The sequence below is a fragment of the Camellia sinensis genome, chromosome 2 (assembly GCF_055761805.1).
Source record: "Camellia sinensis isolate YWXY chromosome 2, ASM5576180v1, whole genome shotgun sequence".
Lineage (NCBI taxonomy): Eukaryota > Viridiplantae > Streptophyta > Magnoliopsida > Ericales > Theaceae > Camellia > Camellia sinensis.
In genome coordinates, this window is record NC_138962.1 from 213,464,837 (window position 1) to 213,487,196 (window position 22,360).

The 22,360-nt window shown below is 44.2% G+C and overlaps 1 protein-coding gene across 1 annotated transcript in view; it reads right to left on the minus strand.

Annotated features, from left to right (window-relative positions):
• Positions 1–21,840, minus strand: part of LOC145819413 (uncharacterized) — a 43,657-nt gene extending 21,817 nt beyond the window's left edge. Inside the window, exons 1-2 of the mRNA XM_082913406.1 lie at positions 21,616–21,840; positions 21,049–21,342 (exon numbers count right to left, since the gene is read on the minus strand). Coding sequence (XP_082769532.1) covers positions 21,049–21,342; positions 21,616–21,840 — 519 coding nt within the window. The remainder of the gene's footprint in view (positions 1–21,048; positions 21,343–21,615) is intronic.
• Positions 21,841–22,360: the final 520 nt, after the last annotated feature.

The following is a 22,360-nucleotide window of genomic DNA, read 5'->3' on the forward strand; positions in this document are numbered from 1 at the left end:
GCCGCAGTTGTCCGGAGTGCATGACGTGTTTCATGTGAGTATGCTTCGGAAGTATGAGCCAGATCCATCACATGTGCTGGATTGGAGCGATTTAGAGGTAGATGAGGATGCCTCGTATGAGGAGAGACCGGTTCGGGTCTTGGATAGGCGGGATCAAGTCCTGCGTGGCAAGACCATTCCTTTGGTGAAAGTCTTGTGGAAACATCACGGAGTGGAAGAAGCCACTTGGGAACGTGAGTTAGGAGTCCGTGAGAAATATCCGGACTTGTTTATTGATATGTAATTTTGTATTTGAATTTTACATTTTGTTGAACTTAAGAGCTTTTATATATGTCTTAAGTTGTGAAACATTGAGAATGTTTTGATTATTGGTAGTATGTTTTGGAACTTGCCTCATATGGAAGTTGAATGTAACATTATATCTGTTGAATATATTGTTGAAATTGGAAGGATAGTGCATAATGTTGATGCATGTTGAAAGTACATATGTTGTTTACATATTGTGATATGTCTCTTGTTTAAGGGATGGGATGACCGGTAATGGGTCGAATTGTTGAATGTTAAAATGTAACATTGTTTAAAATGGAGGAGAACTTGTTTTTGAAAACTTGTGTTTAATTTCGGGGACGAAATTCTTTAAGGGGGGGAGGTTATAGCGATCTCGGGTTTACCCTTGTTGTATAGTGATCCGGACATGTGTCCGTGGATGTTGGTAGTTGTTTATTATCTTGTTTGCATCCTTTCTTACTTTGTATTTGAGTTATAGAATGTGTTGAGCGGGTTTGTTACAGGTTGGTTGAGTTTAGAAATCAAAACTAGTTGCCCAGATTTTTTGGCCTGTACGCTCGAGCGTAGGTGTTGGCGCTCGAGCGTAGATTACATCCATCCAGTATCTTGTTGTGCAGTGTTGTGAGCTCGAGCATAGGGTTGGGAGCTCGAGCGTAGGTCTGGTTCTGCAAAAGTGCTGAGCGAGTGCATTCTGCGCTCGAGCGGGAGGTTGGCCGCTCGAGCGTACGTCTGTGAGTGGCCGCTCGAGCGGGGTGTTTTACGCTCGAGCGGAGACCTGGGTTAAAGTTCCGAAATTGTGACTTTTCAAATCACTTTTCACTTTCTCTTCTCTCTCTTACTTTTCCAAAAAGCCATTTTCAGAGCTTCTCACTCTAAATCGGCCCTTCTCTCTTAGTTTTGATCTAGTAAGGATCGTTTACTCACCTTTTGCCTTCACAAAAGTTGTGTTGATCGTCGAGAGCTTCCTTTTGATCTGAAAATTTTGAGGTTTGGAGCATTTTGGTTTTGGTCTTCATCTCCTTTGGGACTCCGAATTTGAGGTAGGGATAACCTACTCCTCTCTATGGGTTTTGTCTTTAAATTTTGGTATTTTGAGATGTTGGGCTTGGTTTGGTAATCTTGTAAAGGTTTGGGGCTTTTGTGTAATTTTTACAAAGGTTGGGGTTTTATTCATAATAAACCTAGATGCATGTTTGGCATAGAAAAATGGAATGATTGTTGAATCATTGATGAAAATGGGACCTAAGGGTTGAAATGTTAATTATGGGAATTGACCTAATTACATTGTTTAATTAATTGGGATAATTAATTGGTGAGAAAAGAGGAAATGAAATGTTGATTGAATATCCATTTGTGCATTTATTTTCTGTTTTAGAAATAACTGCTTTGGGCTATCGGTGGAGGATAGTCGAGATTGTTGTAGACAATGCATGATGATTAGGTAAACGGAAACTAATCAATGGAATGTGTCATGGAACTTGACGGTTGATAGAATACATTAATTGTATGTATTGTGTGATTGTATATAGAACCAATGTGTTTATATACGTTATGTGTAGAGGAGGAGATAGGGGATGTACTCCGCGGTTTAGGGGAAGATAGGGGATGTACCTCTAAACCGGATAGGTATTGGGAGGAGATAGGGGATGAACTCCGTAGACAGAGCTCATATGCTTGTCTAGAGAAGTGAAGATAGAGCTCATATGCTTATCTTTGTGAAGTGTGGATACAGCTTGTATGCTTATCTGTGGATATTGTTGATATACATATCTGTTATGAAGTGTGGATACAGCTTGTATTCTTATCTGTGGATACTGTTGATATACATATCTGTTGAGAATGTGGATATAGCTTTTATGCTTATCTGAATGTGAGATATTGTTTTTATACATATCTGTGGAAATGATAATAGAGCTAGCATGCTTATTTGTTGAAAAAGGAAAAATGAAAAGTAATTGGGACTTGTAAGTCGTGACATAAATATGTAATTTATGTGATTGTATCAGTGTTGACCAACTATCAATTGCTAACGTTTTAGTCATTGTCCATGGTTGGTTTAGTGTATTTCTACTGGGCTGTGGCTCACCCTATATGGGAATATCATTTTCAGGTACAGGAAGCATGCCACCTCCAAGGACATAGCTGGGAGGCTTGTGGCGGGCATAGTTTTGTCGTTTTACTTTGATGTATTACATGTAATTTCAAGCCAAGGGCTTAATGTGTAAACGAGTTAGAACTCTTTGTTGTAACCAAGTGTTAACTTGGAAAGCTGTAAGCCCGTAGGGCATTTTGTTATGAGATTAAACATGTAATACTTATGTCTTGGAATTCTAATGAATGAAAGGAATGCGGATAGTTTAAATGTAAATTCATGTCTTATCTGATGGGTTTATTGTTATTATTTTGAGGGCGTTACAACTTGGTATCAGAGCGTACCGGGTTCGAATACTTTGGGTACGTGGGAAGTGATTAGTATCACAATGGGTTTGTCTCGCTTGATAGAGACTTAGATGTAGTATCATATGCTATGTGCTTAAATGCTAACATGCTTATGTGACTATGTGGGTATGGGATTTAATTTCTAGGATGTTGATTGGATCCTTGAGTTTCTGGGAGTCTTGTTGGAAAGGCACTTGATCAACGCTGTTTCTAACCGGAACTCTAGTAACGCCTCGGGACTATCATTATCCGGAAATGAAGTTCGTAAGTGCTTATGTGTTTATGTGCTTACGTGGAGTGAATTACAGTTGTCCATGCATTAGGACGTGAGTGTTTAGTTTCGACACATTTATGAATGTGCTAACGTTCTGTGTTGCCTTTATTAGGATGTCAGGACGAGGAAGAGGTGCTAGGCGTGGTAGACCTGCGAGGCAGGAAGCGCCGTTACCGGGTGAGATTCCGGCAGTGCAGGAGGGAGTTGGGCAGGCCAATGTGGCCGAGCCAGTAGGTCAACAGGCTATGGGTGCCTTGGCCAGAGAGATAGCAGGAGCTTTGGGTATTCTTAGAGCTGGGAATCAGGCAGCTGAGGCAGGGCCTTCCTTCTTGAAGAGGGAGTTCTTCCGGTGTAATCCGGATGAGTTTATCGGGGATCCTAAAGAGCCGCTTAAGGCGGATGAATGGCTCGAACAGACAACGAAGACGTTTGAGATGCTTGGCATCGAGGACGGAGCACTGAAAGTGACCTTGGCATCCTTCCAACTGAAGGGAGATGCGGGTCAATGGTGGAAGTACGAGAAAGCTCGTGTTGGTGGTACTTGGGAGGCGTTTGTGAATGCTTTTCAGGAGAGGTTTTTATCAGCAGCAGCTAGGGAGAAGCTGAGGGATCAGTTTAGCCGGCTTAATCAGCAGGGCTTGTCAGTGGCCGAGTTTGAGGCTACTTTTACCAGTCTGTCTAGGTTTGCACCTGAACTGGTGGCGTCTGAGGAACGCCGTTGCTATGAGTTTGAGCGGAAGTTGAGGCGGGGCCTCAAGTTGAGAATTGGTGGGTCTTATATTCGAGAGTATAGACACCTAGTGGATGCTGCAGCTCATATGGAGCTTATGATGCAGGAGGAGGATGAGAGTCAGAGAGGCTCCAAGAGGAGCCAGGATAGTCAGAGTGATGGCAGGAGGCAGAGGGGTTCTAACCCTCAGCAGTCGCAGGGTGGTGTTGCTAGATCGACCTTCCCTGTGCCAAGTGCAGGCTCCGGGAGAGGTGGTCAGGGGGATTTCACCTGTTACAAGTGTGGCCAGCTAGGTCACAAGGTATCTGTTTGCCCGCAGAAGGGTGGGGGTCAGAAAGCTGCTTCTTCTTCAGCTAGACCGCAGAGTCAGAGTTTGGGCAGGGGGCAGCTCTTGACTTGTTATCAGTGTGGACAACCTGGGCACATGAAGAGGTTTTGCCCACAGTTGAGTGCCACTTCGGGAGCGTCTGGTTCTAGGCAGACGCAGGGTTTTCAGCCAGCTCAGTCTGTGCAGGCCTCGAGGGCCAATCCGGGAGTTTCGTCATCCCAGTCTGTGCAGCAATCTTTTGCTCCGAGAGGTGAGCAGGTAGACCAGGGGCCTACGGGGCGCGTGTATGCTGTTACCGCGCAGGACTTAGTACCGGCTCCATCAGTAGTGAGAGGTACTTTTCTGTTTTGCAACTCAGTTGCTAATGTGTTGATAGACACGGGTGCATCTCATTCTTTTGTATCTGCTGCATTTGCATCTGTTTTGGAATTGGAGTTAGCACAGTTAGCATCTCCTATTTGTGTGGTATCGCCTTTGGGTGGTGAGTTAATTCTGAAACAGGGTGTTAGAGGATGTGATATAGAGGTCGCCGACTATAGGCTTCCTTTTCCGTTTGTTGTCATGCCCATGAAGGGTTTTGATGTTATTTTGGGTATGGACTGGTTATCGTCATACCGGGCTGTTATTGATTGCTACCGCCAGAGGGTTACATTATGTACCTTGAGCGGGGAGTGGTTCCATTTCTTGGGAGACCGGGTTGGTAGTGTTTTGCCACCGGGGTATGATTCGCGAGGGCGAAGTGAGCTTAGTAGTCTACTTGCCAGCTTTGGGAGTGGTGAAAGTGGTGAGACCCAGGTTGTATTGCCAAGGGTGGTTTGTGAGTATTCGGATGTCTTTCCCGAAGATCTTGTTAGTTTGCCACCTCACCGAGAGATAGAGTTCTCTATTGATTTAGTGCCTGGTACGGCGCCGATTTCTATGGCACCTTACCGTTTTGCTCCAGCAGAGTTGGTTGAGTTGAAAGTTCAGCTCCAGGAATTGCTAGATAAGGGCTTTGTTCGCCCTAGTGTTTCACCGTGGGGAGCACCGGCACTCTTTGTTAAAAAGAAAGATGGTGCCTTGAGATTGTGTATAGACTACCGGAAGTTGAATCGGGCTACGGTTAAGAATAAGTATCCTATGCCCCGTATAGATGATTTGTTTGACCAGTTGAAGGGTTCCCGTTGTTTCTCTAAGATAGACTTGAGATCGGGTTACCATCAGTTGAGGGTCAGGGAGGAAGATGTTCCTAAGACGGCATTCCGTACGCGGTATGGCCATTACGAGTTTCTGGTGATCCCATTCGGGCTTACCAATGCACCGGCAGTCTTTATGGACTTGATGAACCGGATTTTCCGGGAGTTCTTAGACCGATTTGTGGTTGTTTTCGTAGACGATATCCTTATCTATTCGTCTTCTGAGGAGGAGCACGAGGCACACTTGAGAGTGGTGCTTGAGTTACTTAGAGCCCATAGACTGTATGCCAAGTTTGGGAAGTGTGAGTTCTGGCTGAGGGAAGTCAAATTCTTAGGCCACGTGGTATCCGGGGAGGGGGTGTCTGTTGATACATCCAAGGTTGAGGCAGTGCAAGATTGGGCACAGCCTAAGAGTGTGTTTGAGATCCGCAGTTTTCTGGGATTGGCTGGGTATTACCGTCGGTTTGTGAAAGATTTCTCCAGGTTAGCGTCACCGTTGACTAGGCTGACTCAGAAAGGAGTCAAGTTTGTGTGGAGTGAGACTTGTGAAAAGTCGTTCCAAGAGTTGAAAGTTAGATTGACCACCGCTCCGGTGTTGATTATTCCGGAGAGAGGGTTGGGTTATGCGGTTTATTGTGATGCTTCACGAGAGGGTTTGGGTTGTGTGTTGATGCAAGAGGGAAAAGTGGTAGCTTATGGCTCACGTCAGTTGAAAATACACGAGAAGAATTACCCCACACACGACCTAGAGTTAGCAGCTGTGATCTTTGCCTTGAAAATCTGGAGGCACTACCTTTATGGTGAGAGGTTCGAGGTATTCTCGGATCATAAGAGTTTGAAGTATCTGTTTACACAGAGAGACTTGAATTTGAGGCAGAGGAGATGGATGGAGTTCATCGAGGATTATGATTTTGAGTTGCATTATCATCCGGGAAAGGCCAATGTTGTGGCCGATGCCCTTAGTAGGAAAACCATTAGTGATGTAGCTTGTATAGCCATCCGGGAATGGGAGATGTTGGGAGCACTTGGCGAGTTTGATTTGCTACTGGGCGAATCTGTTGAGGCTGCGGCCTTGTTTTCTGTCGTTGTGCAGCCTACACTTGTGATTAAAGTGTTAGAGGCACAGAGAGGTGACCTTGAGGTAGAATCCCTCCGAGAGAAGATCTTCAGTGGGAAAGTTGAGAAGGGTTTGACGGTGTATCCCGACCTGAGTGTGAGATACCGAGACCGTTTGTTTGTACCGGAGTCTTGCCGAAAGGAAGTACTCCGAGAGTTTCACCATTCGCGCCTTGCGGTGCATCCGGGAGGTACTAAGATGTATCAGGATTTGGGTCGCCAGTTTTGGTGGCGGGGTATGAAAAGAGATGTGGCTGTCTTCGTATCGAAGTGCCTTACTTGCCAGCAGGTGAAGGCCGAGCATCAGAGGCCAGCGGGTTTGTTGCAACCCTTGCCTATTGCCGAGTGGAAGTGGGAACATGTCACTATGGACTTCGTTGTAGGTCTTCCGAGGACTCAGCGGGGTAGTGATGCTATTTGGGTGGTTGTAGACCGGTTGACTAAGTCTGCGCACTTTATTCCTATGCGCGTGAGAGATTCGGTAGATCATCTTGCCGATGCGTATGTTCGGGACGTAGTGCGATTGCATGGGGTCCCAGTGACGATCGTCTCAGATAGAGATCCTCGTTTTACTGCTAGGTTGTGGCAGAGTTTGCAGAGTGCGTTGGGCACTAAGTTGACCTTTAGTACGGCTTATCATCCTCAGACTGACGGGCAGTCCGAGCGTACTATTCAGATCCTCGAGGATATGCTTCGGGGTTGTGTCCTGGATTTCAGTGGGACGTGGGAGAGGCACTTGCCATTGGTAGAGTTTGCCTACAACAACAGTTTTCAGTCTAGCATCGGTATGGCACCGTTTGAGGCCTTGTATGGCCGACCGTGTAGGTCTCCAGTTTGTTGGGCCGAGGTGGGTGATGCACCTTTGTTGGGTCCAGAGTTAGTTAGGGAGACGACGGAGAAAGTTGAGCTTATCCGTAAGAGGCTTGTTACAGCCCAGAGTCGACAAAAGAGTTATGCCGACCGTAGGAGGAGACCTTTGGCGTTTGAGGTAGGTGATCATGTCTTTCTGAAGATATCACCTAGACGAGGCCTGATGAGGTTTGGGAAGAGTGGGAAGTTATCCCCTCGGTTTATTGGTCCTTTTGAGATCCTTGAAAGGATAGGTGAGGTTGCTTATCGGTTAGCCTTACCGCCGCAGTTGTCCGGAGTGCATGACGTGTTTCATGTGAGTATGCTTCGGAAGTATGAGCCAGATCCATCACATGTGCTGGATTGGAGCGATTTAGAGGTAGATGAGGATGCCTCGTATGAGGAGAGACCGGTTCGGGTCTTGGATAGGCGGGATCAAGTCCTGCGTGGCAAGACCATTCCTTTGGTGAAAGTCTTGTGGAAACATCACGGAGTGGAAGAAGCCACTTGGGAACGTGAGTTAGGAGTCCGTGAGAAATATCCGGACTTGTTTATTGATATGTAATTTTGTATTTGAATTTTACATTTTGTTGAACTTAAGAGCTTTTATATATGTCTTAAGTTGTGAAACATTGAGAATGTTTTGATTATTGGTAGTATGTTTTGGAACTTGCCTCATATGGAAGTTGAATGTAACATTATATCTGTTGAATATATTGTTGAAATTGGAAGGATAGTGCATAATGTTGATGCATGTTGAAAGTACATATGTTGTTTACATATTGTGATATGTCTCTTGTTTAAGGGATGGGATGACCGGTAATGGGTCGAATTGTTGAATGTTAAAATGTAACATTGTTTAAAATGGAGGAGAACTTGTTTTTGAAAACTTGTGTTTAATTTCGGGGACGAAATTCTTTAAGGGGGGGAGGTTATAGCGATCTCGGGTTTACCCTTGTTGTATAGTGATCCGGACATGTGTCCGTGGATGTTGGTAGTTGTTTATTATCTTGTTTGCATCCTTTCTTACTTTGTATTTGAGTTATAGAATGTGTTGAGCGGGTTTGTTACAGGTTGGTTGAGTTTAGAAATCAAAACTAGTTGCCCAGATTTTTTGGCCTGTACGCTCGAGCGTAGGTGTTGGCGCTCGAGCGTAGATTACATCCATCCAGTATCTTGTTGTGCAGTGTTGTGAGCTCGAGCATAGGGTTGGGAGCTCGAGCGTAGGTCTGGTTCTGCAAAAGTGCTGAGCGAGTGCATTCTGCGCTCGAGCGGGAGGTTGGCCGCTCGAGCGTACGTCTGTGAGTGGCCGCTCGAGCGGGGTGTTTTACGCTCGAGCGGAGACCTGGGTTAAAGTTCCGAAATTGTGACTTTTCAAATCACTTTTCACTTTCTCTTCTCTCTCTTACTTTTCCAAAAAGCCATTTTCAGAGCTTCTCACTCTAAATCGGCCCTTCTCTCTTAGTTTTGATCTAGTAAGGATCGTTTACTCACCTTTTGCCTTCACAAAAGTTGTGTTGATCGTCGAGAGCTTCCTTTTGATCTGAAAATTTTGAGGTTTGGAGCATTTTGGTTTTGGTCTTCATCTCCTTTGGGACTCCGAATTTGAGGTAGGGATAACCTACTCCTCTCTATGGGTTTTGTCTTTAAATTTTGGTATTTTGAGATGTTGGGCTTGGTTTGGTAATCTTGTAAAGGTTTGGGGCTTTTGTGTAATTTTTACAAAGGTTGGGGTTTTATTCATAATAAACCTAGATGCATGTTTGGCATAGAAAAATGGAATGATTGTTGAATCATTGATGAAAATGGGACCTAAGGGTTGAAATGTTAATTATGGGAATTGACCTAATTACATTGTTTAATTAATTGGGATAATTAATTGGTGAGAAAAGAGGAAATGAAATGTTGATTGAATATCCATTTGTGCATTTATTTTCTGTTTTAGAAATAACTGCTTTGGGCTATCGGTGGAGGATAGTCGAGATTGTTGTAGACAATGCATGATGATTAGGTAAACGGAAACTAATCAATGGAATGTGTCATGGAACTTGACGGTTGATAGAATACATTAATTGTATGTATTGTGTGATTGTATATAGAACCAATGTGTTTATATACGTTATGTGTAGAGGAGGAGATAGGGGATGTACTCCGCGGTTTAGGGGAAGATAGGGGATGTACCTCTAAACCGGATAGGTATTGGGAGGAGATAGGGGATGAACTCCGTAGACAGAGCTCATATGCTTGTCTAGAGAAGTGAAGATAGAGCTCATATGCTTATCTTTGTGAAGTGTGGATACAGCTTGTATGCTTATCTGTGGATATTGTTGATATACATATCTGTTGTGAAGTGTGGATACAGCTTGTATGCTTATCTGTGGATACTGTTGATATACATATCTGTTGAGAATGTGGATATAGCTTTTATGCTTATCTGAATGTGAGATATTGTTTTTATACATATCTGTGGAAATGATAATAGAGCTAGCATGCTTATTTGTTGAAAAAGGAAAAATGAAAAGTAATTGGGACTTGTAAGTCGTGACATAAATATGTAATTTATGTGATTGTATCAGTGTTGACCAACTATCAATTGCTAACGTTTTAGTCATTGTCCATGGTTGGTTTAGTGTATTTCTACTGGGCTGTGGCTCACCCTATATGGGAATATCATTTTCAGGTACAGGAAGCATGCCACCTCCAAGGACATAGCTGGGAGGCTTGTGGCGGGCATAGTTTTGTCGTTTTACTTTGATGTATTACATGTAATTTCAAGCCAAGGGCTTAATGTGTAAACGAGTTAGAACTCTTTGTTGTAACCAAGTGTTAACTTGGAAAGCTGTAAGCCCGTAGGGCATTTTGTTATGAGATTAAACATGTAATACTTATGTCTTGGAATTCTAATGAATGAAAGGAATGCGGATAGTTTAAATGTAAATTCATGTCTTATCTGATGGGTTTATTGTTATTATTTTGAGGGCGTTACAACTTGGTATCAGAGCGTACCGGGTTCGAATACTTTGGGTACGTGGGAAGTGATTAGTATCACAATGGGTTTGTCTCGCTTGATAGAGACTTAGATGTAGTATCATATGCTATGTGCTTAAATGCTAACATGCTTATGTGACTATGTGGGTATGGGATTTAATTTCTAGGATGTTGATTGGATCCTTGAGTTTCTGGGAGTCTTGTTGGAAAGGCACTTGATCAACGCTGTTTCTAACCGGAACTCTAGTAACGCCTCGGGACTATCATTATCCGGAAATGAAGTTCGTAAGTGCTTATGTGTTTATGTGCTTACGTGGAGTGAATTACAGTTGTCCATGCATTAGGACGTGAGTGTTTAGTTTCGACACATTTATGAATGTGCTAACGTTCTGTGTTGCCTTTATTAGGATGTCAGGACGAGGAAGAGGTGCTAGGCGTGGTAGACCTGCGAGGCAGGAAGCGCCGTTACCGGGTGAGATTCCGGCAGTGCAGGAGGGAGTTGGGCAGGCCAATGTGGCCGAGCCAGTAGGTCAACAGGCTATGGGTGCCTTGGCCAGAGAGATAGCAGGAGCTTTGGGTATTCTTAGAGCTGGGAATCAGGCAGCTGAGGCAGGGCCTTCCTTCTTGAAGAGGGAGTTCTTCCGGTGTAATCCGGATGAGTTTATCGGGGATCCTAAAGAGCCGCTTAAGGCGGATGAATGGCTCGAACAGACAACGAAGACGTTTGAGATGCTTGGCATCGAGGACGGAGCACTGAAAGTGACCTTGGCATCCTTCCAACTGAAGGGAGATGCGGGTCAATGGTGGAAGTACGAGAAAGCTCGTGTTGGTGGTACTTGGGAGGCGTTTGTGAATGCTTTTCAGGAGAGGTTTTTATCAGCAGCAGCTAGGGAGAAGCTGAGGGATCAGTTTAGCCGGCTTAATCAGCAGGGCTTGTCAGTGGCCGAGTTTGAGGCTACTTTTACCAGTCTGTCTAGGTTTGCACCTGAACTGGTGGCGTCTGAGGAACGCCGTTGCTATGAGTTTGAGCGGAAGTTGAGGCGGGGCCTCAAGTTGAGAATTGGTGGGTCTTATATTCGAGAGTATAGACACCTAGTGGATGCTGCAGCTCATATGGAGCTTATGATGCAGGAGGAGGATGAGAGTCAGAGAGGCTCCAAGAGGAGCCAGGATAGTCAGAGTGATGGCAGGAGGCAGAGGGGTTCTAACCCTCAGCAGTCGCAGGGTGGTGTTGCTAGATCGACCTTCCCTGTGCCAAGTGCAGGCTCCGGGAGAGGTGGTCAGGGGGATTTCACCTGTTACAAGTGTGGCCAGCTAGGTCACAAGGTATCTGTTTGCCCGCAGAAGGGTGGGGGTCAGAAAGCTGCTTCTTCTTCAGCTAGACCGCAGAGTCAGAGTTTGGGCAGGGGGCAGCTCTTGACTTGTTATCAGTGTGGACAACCTGGGCACATGAAGAGGTTTTGCCCACAGTTGAGTGCCACTTCGGGAGCGTCTGGTTCTAGGCAGACGCAGGGTTTTCAGCCAGCTCAGTCTGTGCAGGCCTCGAGGGCCAATCCGGGAGTTTCGTCATCCCAGTCTGTGCAGCAATCTTTTGCTCCGAGAGGTGAGCAGGTAGACCAGGGGCCTACGGGGCGCGTGTATGCTGTTACCGCGCAGGACTTAGTACCGGCTCCATCAGTAGTGAGAGGTACTTTTCTGTTTTGCAACTCAGTTGCTAATGTGTTGATAGACACGGGTGCATCTCATTCTTTTGTATCTGCTGCATTTGCATCTGTTTTGGAATTGGAGTTAGCACAGTTAGCATCTCCTATTTGTGTGGTATCGCCTTTGGGTGGTGAGTTAATTCTGAAACAGGGTGTTAGAGGATGTGATATAGAGGTCGCCGACTATAGGCTTCCTTTTCCGTTTGTTGTCATGCCCATGAAGGGTTTTGATGTTATTTTGGGTATGGACTGGTTATCGTCATACCGGGCTGTTATTGATTGCTACCGCCAGAGGGTTACATTATGTACCTTGAGCGGGGAGTGGTTCCATTTCTTGGGAGACCGGGTTGGTAGTGTTTTGCCACCGGGGTATGATTCGCGAGGGCGAAGTGAGCTTAGTAGTCTACTTGCCAGCTTTGGGAGTGGTGAAAGTGGTGAGACCCAGGTTGTATTGCCAAGGGTGGTTTGTGAGTATTCGGATGTCTTTCCCGAAGATCTTGTTAGTTTGCCACCTCACCGAGAGATAGAGTTCTCTATTGATTTAGTGCCTGGTACGGCGCCGATTTCTATGGCACCTTACCGTTTTGCTCCAGCAGAGTTGGTTGAGTTGAAAGTTCAGCTCCAGGAATTGCTAGATAAGGGCTTTGTTCGCCCTAGTGTTTCACCGTGGGGAGCACCGGCACTCTTTGTTAAAAAGAAAGATGGTGCCTTGAGATTGTGTATAGACTACCGGAAGTTGAATCGGGCTACGGTTAAGAATAAGTATCCTATGCCCCGTATAGATGATTTGTTTGACCAGTTGAAGGGTTCCCGTTGTTTCTCTAAGATAGACTTGAGATCGGGTTACCATCAGTTGAGGGTCAGGGAGGAAGATGTTCCTAAGACGGCATTCCGTACGCGGTATGGCCATTACGAGTTTCTGGTGATCCCATTCGGGCTTACCAATGCACCGGCAGTCTTTATGGACTTGATGAACCGGATTTTCCGGGAGTTCTTAGACCGATTTGTGGTTGTTTTCGTAGACGATATCCTTATCTATTCGTCTTCTGAGGAGGAGCACGAGGCACACTTGAGAGTGGTGCTTGAGTTACTTAGAGCCCATAGACTGTATGCCAAGTTTGGGAAGTGTGAGTTCTGGCTGAGGGAAGTCAAATTCTTAGGCCACGTGGTATCCGGGGAGGGGGTGTCTGTTGATACATCCAAGGTTGAGGCAGTGCAAGATTGGGCACAGCCTAAGAGTGTGTTTGAGATCCGCAGTTTTCTGGGATTGGCTGGGTATTACCGTCGGTTTGTGAAAGATTTCTCCAGGTTAGCGTCACCGTTGACTAGGCTGACTCAGAAAGGAGTCAAGTTTGTGTGGAGTGAGACTTGTGAAAAGTCGTTCCAAGAGTTGAAAGTTAGATTGACCACCGCTCCGGTGTTGATTATTCCGGAGAGAGGGTTGGGTTATGCGGTTTATTGTGATGCTTCACGAGAGGGTTTGGGTTGTGTGTTGATGCAAGAGGGAAAAGTGGTAGCTTATGGCTCACGTCAGTTGAAAATACACGAGAAGAATTACCCCACACACGACCTAGAGTTAGCAGCTGTGATCTTTGCCTTGAAAATCTGGAGGCACTACCTTTATGGTGAGAGGTTCGAGGTATTCTCGGATCATAAGAGTTTGAAGTATCTGTTTACACAGAGAGACTTGAATTTGAGGCAGAGGAGATGGATGGAGTTCATCGAGGATTATGATTTTGAGTTGCATTATCATCCGGGAAAGGCCAATGTTGTGGCCGATGCCCTTAGTAGGAAAACCATTAGTGATGTAGCTTGTATAGCCATCCGGGAATGGGAGATGTTGGGAGCACTTGGCGAGTTTGATTTGCTACTGGGCGAATCTGTTGAGGCTGCGGCCTTGTTTTCTGTCGTTGTGCAGCCTACACTTGTGATTAAAGTGTTAGAGGCACAGAGAGGTGACCTTGAGGTAGAATCCCTCCGAGAGAAGATCTTCAGTGGGAAAGTTGAGAAGGGTTTGACGGTGTATCCCGACCTGAGTGTGAGATACCGAGACCGTTTGTTTGTACCGGAGTCTTGCCGAAAGGAAGTACTCCGAGAGTTTCACCATTCGCGCCTTGCGGTGCATCCGGGAGGTACTAAGATGTATCAGGATTTGGGTCGCCAGTTTTGGTGGCGGGGTATGAAAAGAGATGTGGCTGTCTTCGTATCGAAGTGCCTTACTTGCCAGCAGGTGAAGGCCGAGCATCAGAGGCCAGCGGGTTTGTTGCAACCCTTGCCTATTGCCGAGTGGAAGTGGGAACATGTCACTATGGACTTCGTTGTAGGTCTTCCGAGGACTCAGCGGGGTAGTGATGCTATTTGGGTGGTTGTAGACCGGTTGACTAAGTCTGCGCACTTTATTCCTATGCGCGTGAGAGATTCGGTAGATCATCTTGCCGATGCGTATGTTCGGGACGTAGTGCGATTGCATGGGGTCCCAGTGACGATCGTCTCAGATAGAGATCCTCGTTTTACTGCTAGGTTGTGGCAGAGTTTGCAGAGTGCGTTGGGCACTAAGTTGACCTTTAGTACGGCTTATCATCCTCAGACTGACGGGCAGTCCGAGCGTACTATTCAGATCCTCGAGGATATGCTTCGGGGTTGTGTCCTGGATTTCAGTGGGACGTGGGAGAGGCACTTGCCATTGGTAGAGTTTGCCTACAACAACAGTTTTCAGTCTAGCATCGGTATGGCACCGTTTGAGGCCTTGTATGGCCGACCGTGTAGGTCTCCAGTTTGTTGGGCCGAGGTGGGTGATGCACCTTTGTTGGGTCCAGAGTTAGTTAGGGAGACGACGGAGAAAGTTGAGCTTATCCGTAAGAGGCTTGTTACAGCCCAGAGTCGACAAAAGAGTTATGCCGACCGTAGGAGGAGACCTTTGGCGTTTGAGGTAGGTGATCATGTCTTTCTGAAGATATCACCTAGACGAGGCCTGATGAGGTTTGGGAAGAGTGGGAAGTTATCCCCTCGGTTTATTGGTCCTTTTGAGATCCTTGAAAGGATAGGTGAGGTTGCTTATCGGTTAGCCTTACCGCCGCAGTTGTCCGGAGTGCATGACGTGTTTCATGTGAGTATGCTTCGGAAGTATGAGCCAGATCCATCACATGTGCTGGATTGGAGCGATTTAGAGGTAGATGAGGATGCCTCGTATGAGGAGAGACCGGTTCGGGTCTTGGATAGGCGGGATCAAGTCCTGCGTGGCAAGACCATTCCTTTGGTGAAAGTCTTGTGGAAACATCACGGAGTGGAAGAAGCCACTTGGGAACGTGAGTTAGGAGTCCGTGAGAAATATCCGGACTTGTTTATTGATATGTAATTTTGTATTTGAATTTTACATTTTGTTGAACTTAAGAGCTTTTATATATGTCTTAAGTTGTGAAACATTGAGAATGTTTTGATTATTGGTAGTATGTTTTGGAACTTGCCTCATATGGAAGTTGAATGTAACATTATATCTGTTGAATATATTGTTGAAATTGGAAGGATAGTGCATAATGTTGATGCATGTTGAAAGTACATATGTTGTTTACATATTGTGATATGTCTCTTGTTTAAGGGATGGGATGACCGGTAATGGGTCGAATTGTTGAATGTTAAAATGTAACATTGTTTAAAATGGAGGAGAACTTGTTTTTGAAAACTTGTGTTTAATTTCGGGGACGAAATTCTTTAAGGGGGGGAGGTTATAGCGATCTCGGGTTTACCCTTGTTGTATAGTGATCCGGACATGTGTCCGTGGATGTTGGTAGTTGTTTATTATCTTGTTTGCATCCTTTCTTACTTTGTATTTGAGTTATAGAATGTGTTGAGCGGGTTTGTTACAGGTTGGTTGAGTTTAGAAATCAAAACTAGTTGCCCAGATTTTTTGGCCTGTACGCTCGAGCGTAGGTGTTGGCGCTCGAGCGTAGATTACATCCATCCAGTATCTTGTTGTGCAGTGTTGTGAGCTCGAGCATAGGGTTGGGAGCTCGAGCGTAGGTCTGGTTCTGCAAAAGTGCTGAGCGAGTGCATTCTGCGCTCGAGCGGGAGGTTGGCCGCTCGAGCGTACGTCTGTGAGTGGCCGCTCGAGCGGGGTGTTTTACGCTCGAGCGGAGACCTGGGTTAAAGTTCCGAAATTGTGACTTTTCAAATCACTTTTCACTTTCTCTTCTCTCTCTTACTTTTCCAAAAAGCCATTTTCAGAGCTTCTCACTCTAAATCGGCCCTTCTCTCTTAGTTTTGATCTAGTAAGGATCGTTTACTCACCTTTTGCCTTCACAAAAGTTGTGTTGATCGTCGAGAGCTTCCTTTTGATCTGAAAATTTTGAGGTTTGGAGCATTTTGGTTTTGGTCTTCATCTCCTTTGGGACTCCGAATTTGAGGTAGGGATAACCTACTCCTCTCTATGGGTTTTGTCTTTAAATTTTGGTATTTTGAGATGTTGGGCTTGGTTTGGTAATCTTGTAAAGGTTTGGGGCTTTTGTGTAATTTTTACAAAGGTTGGGGTTTTATTCATAATAAACCTAGATGCATGTTTGGCATAGAAAAATGGAATGATTGTTGAATCATTGATGAAAATGGGACCTAAGGGTTGAAATGTTAATTATGGGAATTGACCTAATTACATTGTTTAATTAATTGGGATAATTAATTGGTGAGAAAAGAGGAAATGAAATGTTGATTGAATATCCATTTGTGCATTTATTTTCTGTTTTAGAAATAACTGCTTTGGGCTATCGGTGGAGGATAGTCGAGATTGTTGTAGACAATGCATGATGATTAGGTAAACGGAAACTAATCAATGGAATGTGTCATGGAACTTGACGGTTGATAGAATACATTAATTGTATGTATTGTGTGATTGTATATAGAACCAATGTGTTTATATACGTTATGTGTAGAGGAGGAGATAGGGGATGTACTCCGCGGTTTAGGGGAAGATAGGGGATGTACCTCTAAACCGGATAGGTATTGGGAGGAGATAGGGGATGAACTCCGTAGACAGAGCTCATATGCTTGTCTAGAGAAGTGAAGATAGAGCTCATATGCTTATCTTTGTGAAGTGTGGATACAGCTTGTATGCTTATCTGTGGATATTGTTGATATACATATCTGTTGTGAAGTGTGGATACAGCTTGTATGCTTATCTGTGGATACTGTTGATATACATATCTGTTGAGAATGTGGATATAGCTTTTATGCTTATCTGAATGTGAGATATTGTTTTTATACATATCTGTGGAAATGATAATAGAGCTAGCATGCTTATTTGTTGAAAAAGGAAAAATGAAAAGTAATTGGGACTTGTAAGTCGTGACATAAATATGTAATTTATGTGATTGTATCAGTGTTGACCAACTATCAATTGCTAACGTTTTAGTCATTGTCCATGGTTGGTTTAGTGTATTTCTACTGGGCTGTGGCTCACCCTATATGGGAATATCATTTTCAGGTACAGGAAGCATGCCACCTCCAAGGACATAGCTGGGAGGCTTGTGGCGGGCATAGTTTTGTCGTTTTACTTTGATGTATTACATGTAATTTCAAGCCAAGGGCTTAATGTGTAAACGAGTTAGAACTCTTTGTTGTAACCAAGTGTTAACTTGGAAAACTGTAAGCCCGTAGGGCATTTTGTTATGAGATTAAACATGTAATACTTATGTCTTGGAATTCTAATGAATGAAAGGAATGCGGATAGTTTAAATGTAAATTCATGTCTTATCTGATGGGTTTATTGTTATTATTTTGAGGGCGTTACAGCCCGGTCGAGAACACCCACAAAAGTCGGTAGTTTCAAAACATTTATCCGGTCAAGTATTGCCACATTAAGGCCACCTTCAAATTTTCTGGCCTTCTTATACTCAGTATCCACCATATGCGGTGCATAACGGGCAAGTTCAGTAAATTTTGTTTCATATTCCGCAACCGACGTGGTGCCCTGTTTCAGTTGTTCAAACTCAGTCACTTTCCTATCCCTGACACACTGAGGGAAATACTTTTCAAAGAAGGACTCCTTGAACTGAGCCCAGGTCATAACAGCATTTGTGTCGCGGATCAACATCCACCACCTTCTAGCTTCTTCTTGAAGGGTGAAGGTAGCTAACAATACTTTATTCGCTTCTGAGCACGGAAACACTTCAAATAGTTTTTCTGTCTCAAGCACCCAAGCTTCAGCCTTTAGCGGTTCCAATCCTCCCTGAAAGGATGGCGGTTTCATCTTGCTGAATTTATGGGTCAGTGCAATTATATCCCCATCATTCACATTCACATTAGGTTCCGGCTGTACCGGAGGTGGAGGTGGGGGCTGTTGGTTCGGTTGTTGTTCAAGTCTAGCAGTTATCAGTTCCATCATTCTTTCCATTCTTTCCATTCTTGCCTCGGTAGAGGAGGATTCAGGTTCATTTGCATTGGTTGCATTATCCATTTCACTATAAGCAGTTATAACAGTTTTAAACATAAGCAGTCATTTGTTTAACAGTTTAACACGTTAGCATATATTCAGTCAGTCATAACCACACACTTATCATGCTCATGTGATGCCCTAATTGCTTTTCTAGGACACCCTATAGCTCATTTGGACACGTGTGTGCGGTATAACTCGTGGTTAAGTATCGCTCTGATACCACTCTGTCACGACCCAAACCCGGCCCTATGGGTTTAGCACCGTAATCGGCCAGTAATCCGAGACTACCGAAGGCCTGCTTAACAGTAATACAGTAAAACAGAGTACAGGGCCTGGCGGAAGCCAATACAGTAATTAGACAATGTCCAATGAGCTGTGGCAGTCTGTATGCCAAAAAGATTTTTCATGCATTCATACATATATAAACAGTACAGTCTATACAAAATTTACAGTCACACAGTACAGGGACCTAATCCCTTGATAACAGTACAGTTAGCAACTGACAGTCTATACAGTAATCCAAACAGTATGGAGACAGACGGGGGAAACAAACAAAACACCCCAAAGCCATAGCATGGCAACTCGGAACCTCGCAGTGAGGCACAAAGGTTGGCTTGACAAAACTGGAGTCTAACCCACGCTCCTAGCTCCGATCTGGTGGCTGAGCACCTACATATATATATAAACAGTGAGCTAAAGCCCAGTGAATAACATAATGCGTAAAGAGGTTTAGAATGAACGTCCTTACGGTAATGAAAACAGTTCAATTCAATCAGTATTTCAGTTGTTCAGTACAGTAAACAGTCATATGTGGTACATCCATTAGCATAACAGTAACAGTAGGTCTTAAAAGACCGAACAGTAATGATGGCCATCAGTCAGTAAACAGTAGTGGCTCCACGAGGGAACTGACAGAGATCTCTGTAACAGTAACAGTAATAGTAAACAGTAGGTACTAAGGATGCCACAGTACAGTTCAGAAATAAAGGACATACATTCATTCAGTAATACCAGTTCAGTAAACAGTTCAGTTCAGTATTCAAAAGATATCAGTTGAACATATCTTTACACAATTGTTACTCACAGAGTTTGGGCTACGGTATGCTAGAGCGTGTCTCCCCAGTCGCCAACCCTACACAGTTCACAGGTTGAACACACTAAGCTACACAGTTGGGAAATATCATAACTTAATCCCTAATTTGCCTTGGTGTGTTCTACAACGATATCCTCATCAAGATGTCTTAAACTAGGCCTAAGAATGCCTAGGATGGGATAAGGATGCAAAAATACACTTAGAAAACATTTTGCAAACTTTGCTGAAAATAGGAGCCTCGCTCGAGCGAGACTTTCTTCGCTCGAGTGGAAGTCCAAAATCAAAGGCTTCGCTCGAGCGAGGAATCCTTCGCTCGAGCGGTCTGTCGAAACAGTAAAAATACTGGATGCTGTGATTTTGCGCGCGATGGTCGCTCGAGCGGGGCCCTGGACAAAGGTGCTCGCTCGAGCGGGGAATCCGTCGCTCGAGCGAGGAAGCCAAATCTGGAATTTCCAGATTTGCCTCCCAAGCTCAAACCAAGCATTCAACCACTCCAAACTCGACCTCTTGGGCCCAAATTCTGGAAAACATAACTAAATTCAATGTACAACAAGTTTCAAAGCTCAATTTATGAATTCAAGCCCCAAAGGTGAGTCAATTAAAACCATATTCAAACCCAATTTCAAACCATTTTCCAAGAACAATATGAACATGCAACATGCATGATCTTAAATCATTTTCAGAGCTTTAATGCTGTTTCAAAAGAGCTTAAACCTTCAAAAACAAGATTAACTCATGGGGTACCACAAAATTATGAACATGCATGCACCATTATACCATGAATTCAACTCAAAACTCATTAATTCAAACATGCATGCATGAAATGAGCTTCAATTCACCATTAGTGACCCAAATCATGACTTAGCTCTACAATCTAACCTGGACCATGCAACAATCAACTCAAGACATGAACAAGAAGACATTGGAGCTACCTTTAGTCTTGTAGTTCAAGAAGGGAGCTCAAATATGCAATCTCCTTAACAATTTCTTCAATTTCCAAACAATTCTACAAGTGAACTCAAGACTCTCACTTCCTCTCTCTCTAAATTCGGCTAGAACAAGAAGAAATGGCTAATGAAATGTTTTGATAAAGCATACACAAGGCTTCAAATATGAGTAAACAAAGGCCCCACTAGATGGCAAAAGTGTAATTACGTCAAACTCTTTAATTAGCTTATTTTAATCTAATTTAATCATACCCAATCAGTTTTCAGGTAAATACACCATAAAATCGCATTAATTACGAGGGTTATGGAACATCAATCGGTTTCTAATTCGGCCGCCGATAAGGCCTTCAATTAGCAGTTTAAACATATAAGCATGAACAGATAATCATACAGTCAAACAGATAGAATGCAATTTAACTAACATATACTCAATCAATTCGGTTTCCAATTTCAGTCAGTCAGTTCAGTACTTTAATCAGTTCAATTATCAGTCATAATCAATTCAGTTTAACGGTAATCGATGGTTATCGGTAATCAATCAGTCATAAGTCGGTAAACAGTATGAGGGTTGTTACACTGATACTGGGGAAAACGAGCAAAACTGGATGGCTGGCTGTACCTGTTTCCCCTCTTGGCCACCTTGGTCAATTACCTCAGAAACATCCTGCATGCTGCATTCTGGTATTTCATTGTTAACAGGTTCCTTCGAATGATTTTCCTCAGCTGGTTTTCCAACCAAAAATGTTTGCTCGGCCATGAAAGCTTCGAAGATTTCTTCTTCCACCATTTCTTTCTTTTGGATCATGCCAATTTCTTCTTCTGTCTCGCTAGCACTCTCCATCAAAGCTTTCTCCAACCCTGCTAGGCTATCCTTCTCTCTGACTTTTAGTTCAGAATGAACCTTAGCCAACTGTTCTCTGCTACAACCCACCTCGTTTTGTAGAACTGGCTTTGGAATATGGTATGACTTTCGATTCTTCTTTTCTCCAGTCTGGATCAATGAAGAACTCTCTCCACTTTCCTTCAGGTCTTGCTGGTATTGGGTGTACCTACGCTGAATTTTTCTCCTTTGTGATCTGGAAATAACGGGGACCATATCTGGTTCCTTCGTTCTTGGGTGTTTCAGTAATACCCAGTTGTTGGGGGCCACTAAAGGAGGCTTAACCATCCTACCTTGATTTCCAACATTGCTTTGGGTAGGCATTTCCCTAGGTTTGTTTTGCATCACAAACCAATCTGGGACCTCAGGTACCCACGAACTTACTGACCCAGACGTTGAACTGCCCTTTTCTTCCTTCGATGTCACCTTCGAGGCTGGCTGTGAAGACAATTGTTTGGCCCTGTCTCCAAGCTTTGAGCCTGATTTAGGCTTTCGATGATGGTAATCATTTTCTGTCCTTCGTGAAGCTAGTCCAGGGGGCCAATTTCTAGCTTTGATCCTAAAATCTGAACTCTTCTCCAATCTTCTTTCAGAATGACTACTCTCCATTCTGTAATAGTTAGGTGACCTGGTCTCATATAAGGGCCTCTTGCCTTTAGCATGCATTCTATCAACTGCAGGCTCAACTACTAATGGCTGCCGCCTAACATTAGTCGGATACGGCCTTTTATTATAAGCATTGGTTGATTTGGAACGCCTCTGCAGATCTCTGTAATATTGCTTCCCATTAGCTGGAAGGCCTTTCAACCACTTATAACTCAGTCTGCACCTGGGACACATCCTTTGCATTACGGCTGCCTCTAAGGAGTCATCATCCAGTGCTTCTTCATCAGAGTCTTCCCTCTGATGTGAGAAATCTCGTCCAGTAGCTGGTAGATTTCTAGTGTCTTTTTTGATTGCTGTCTGGTTGGCCACATGCATCTGTACATTGACTTCTTCCAATTCTTTCAAAGACAGGTTCTGAAAGTCTGACATAATGACATTGGTTGCCACCTCTCCAATTTCTGGAAATGGATTGCTATCGATCCCCATGGCTTTCTCAGCTTTGGCTGGGAATTTCAAACTCCCT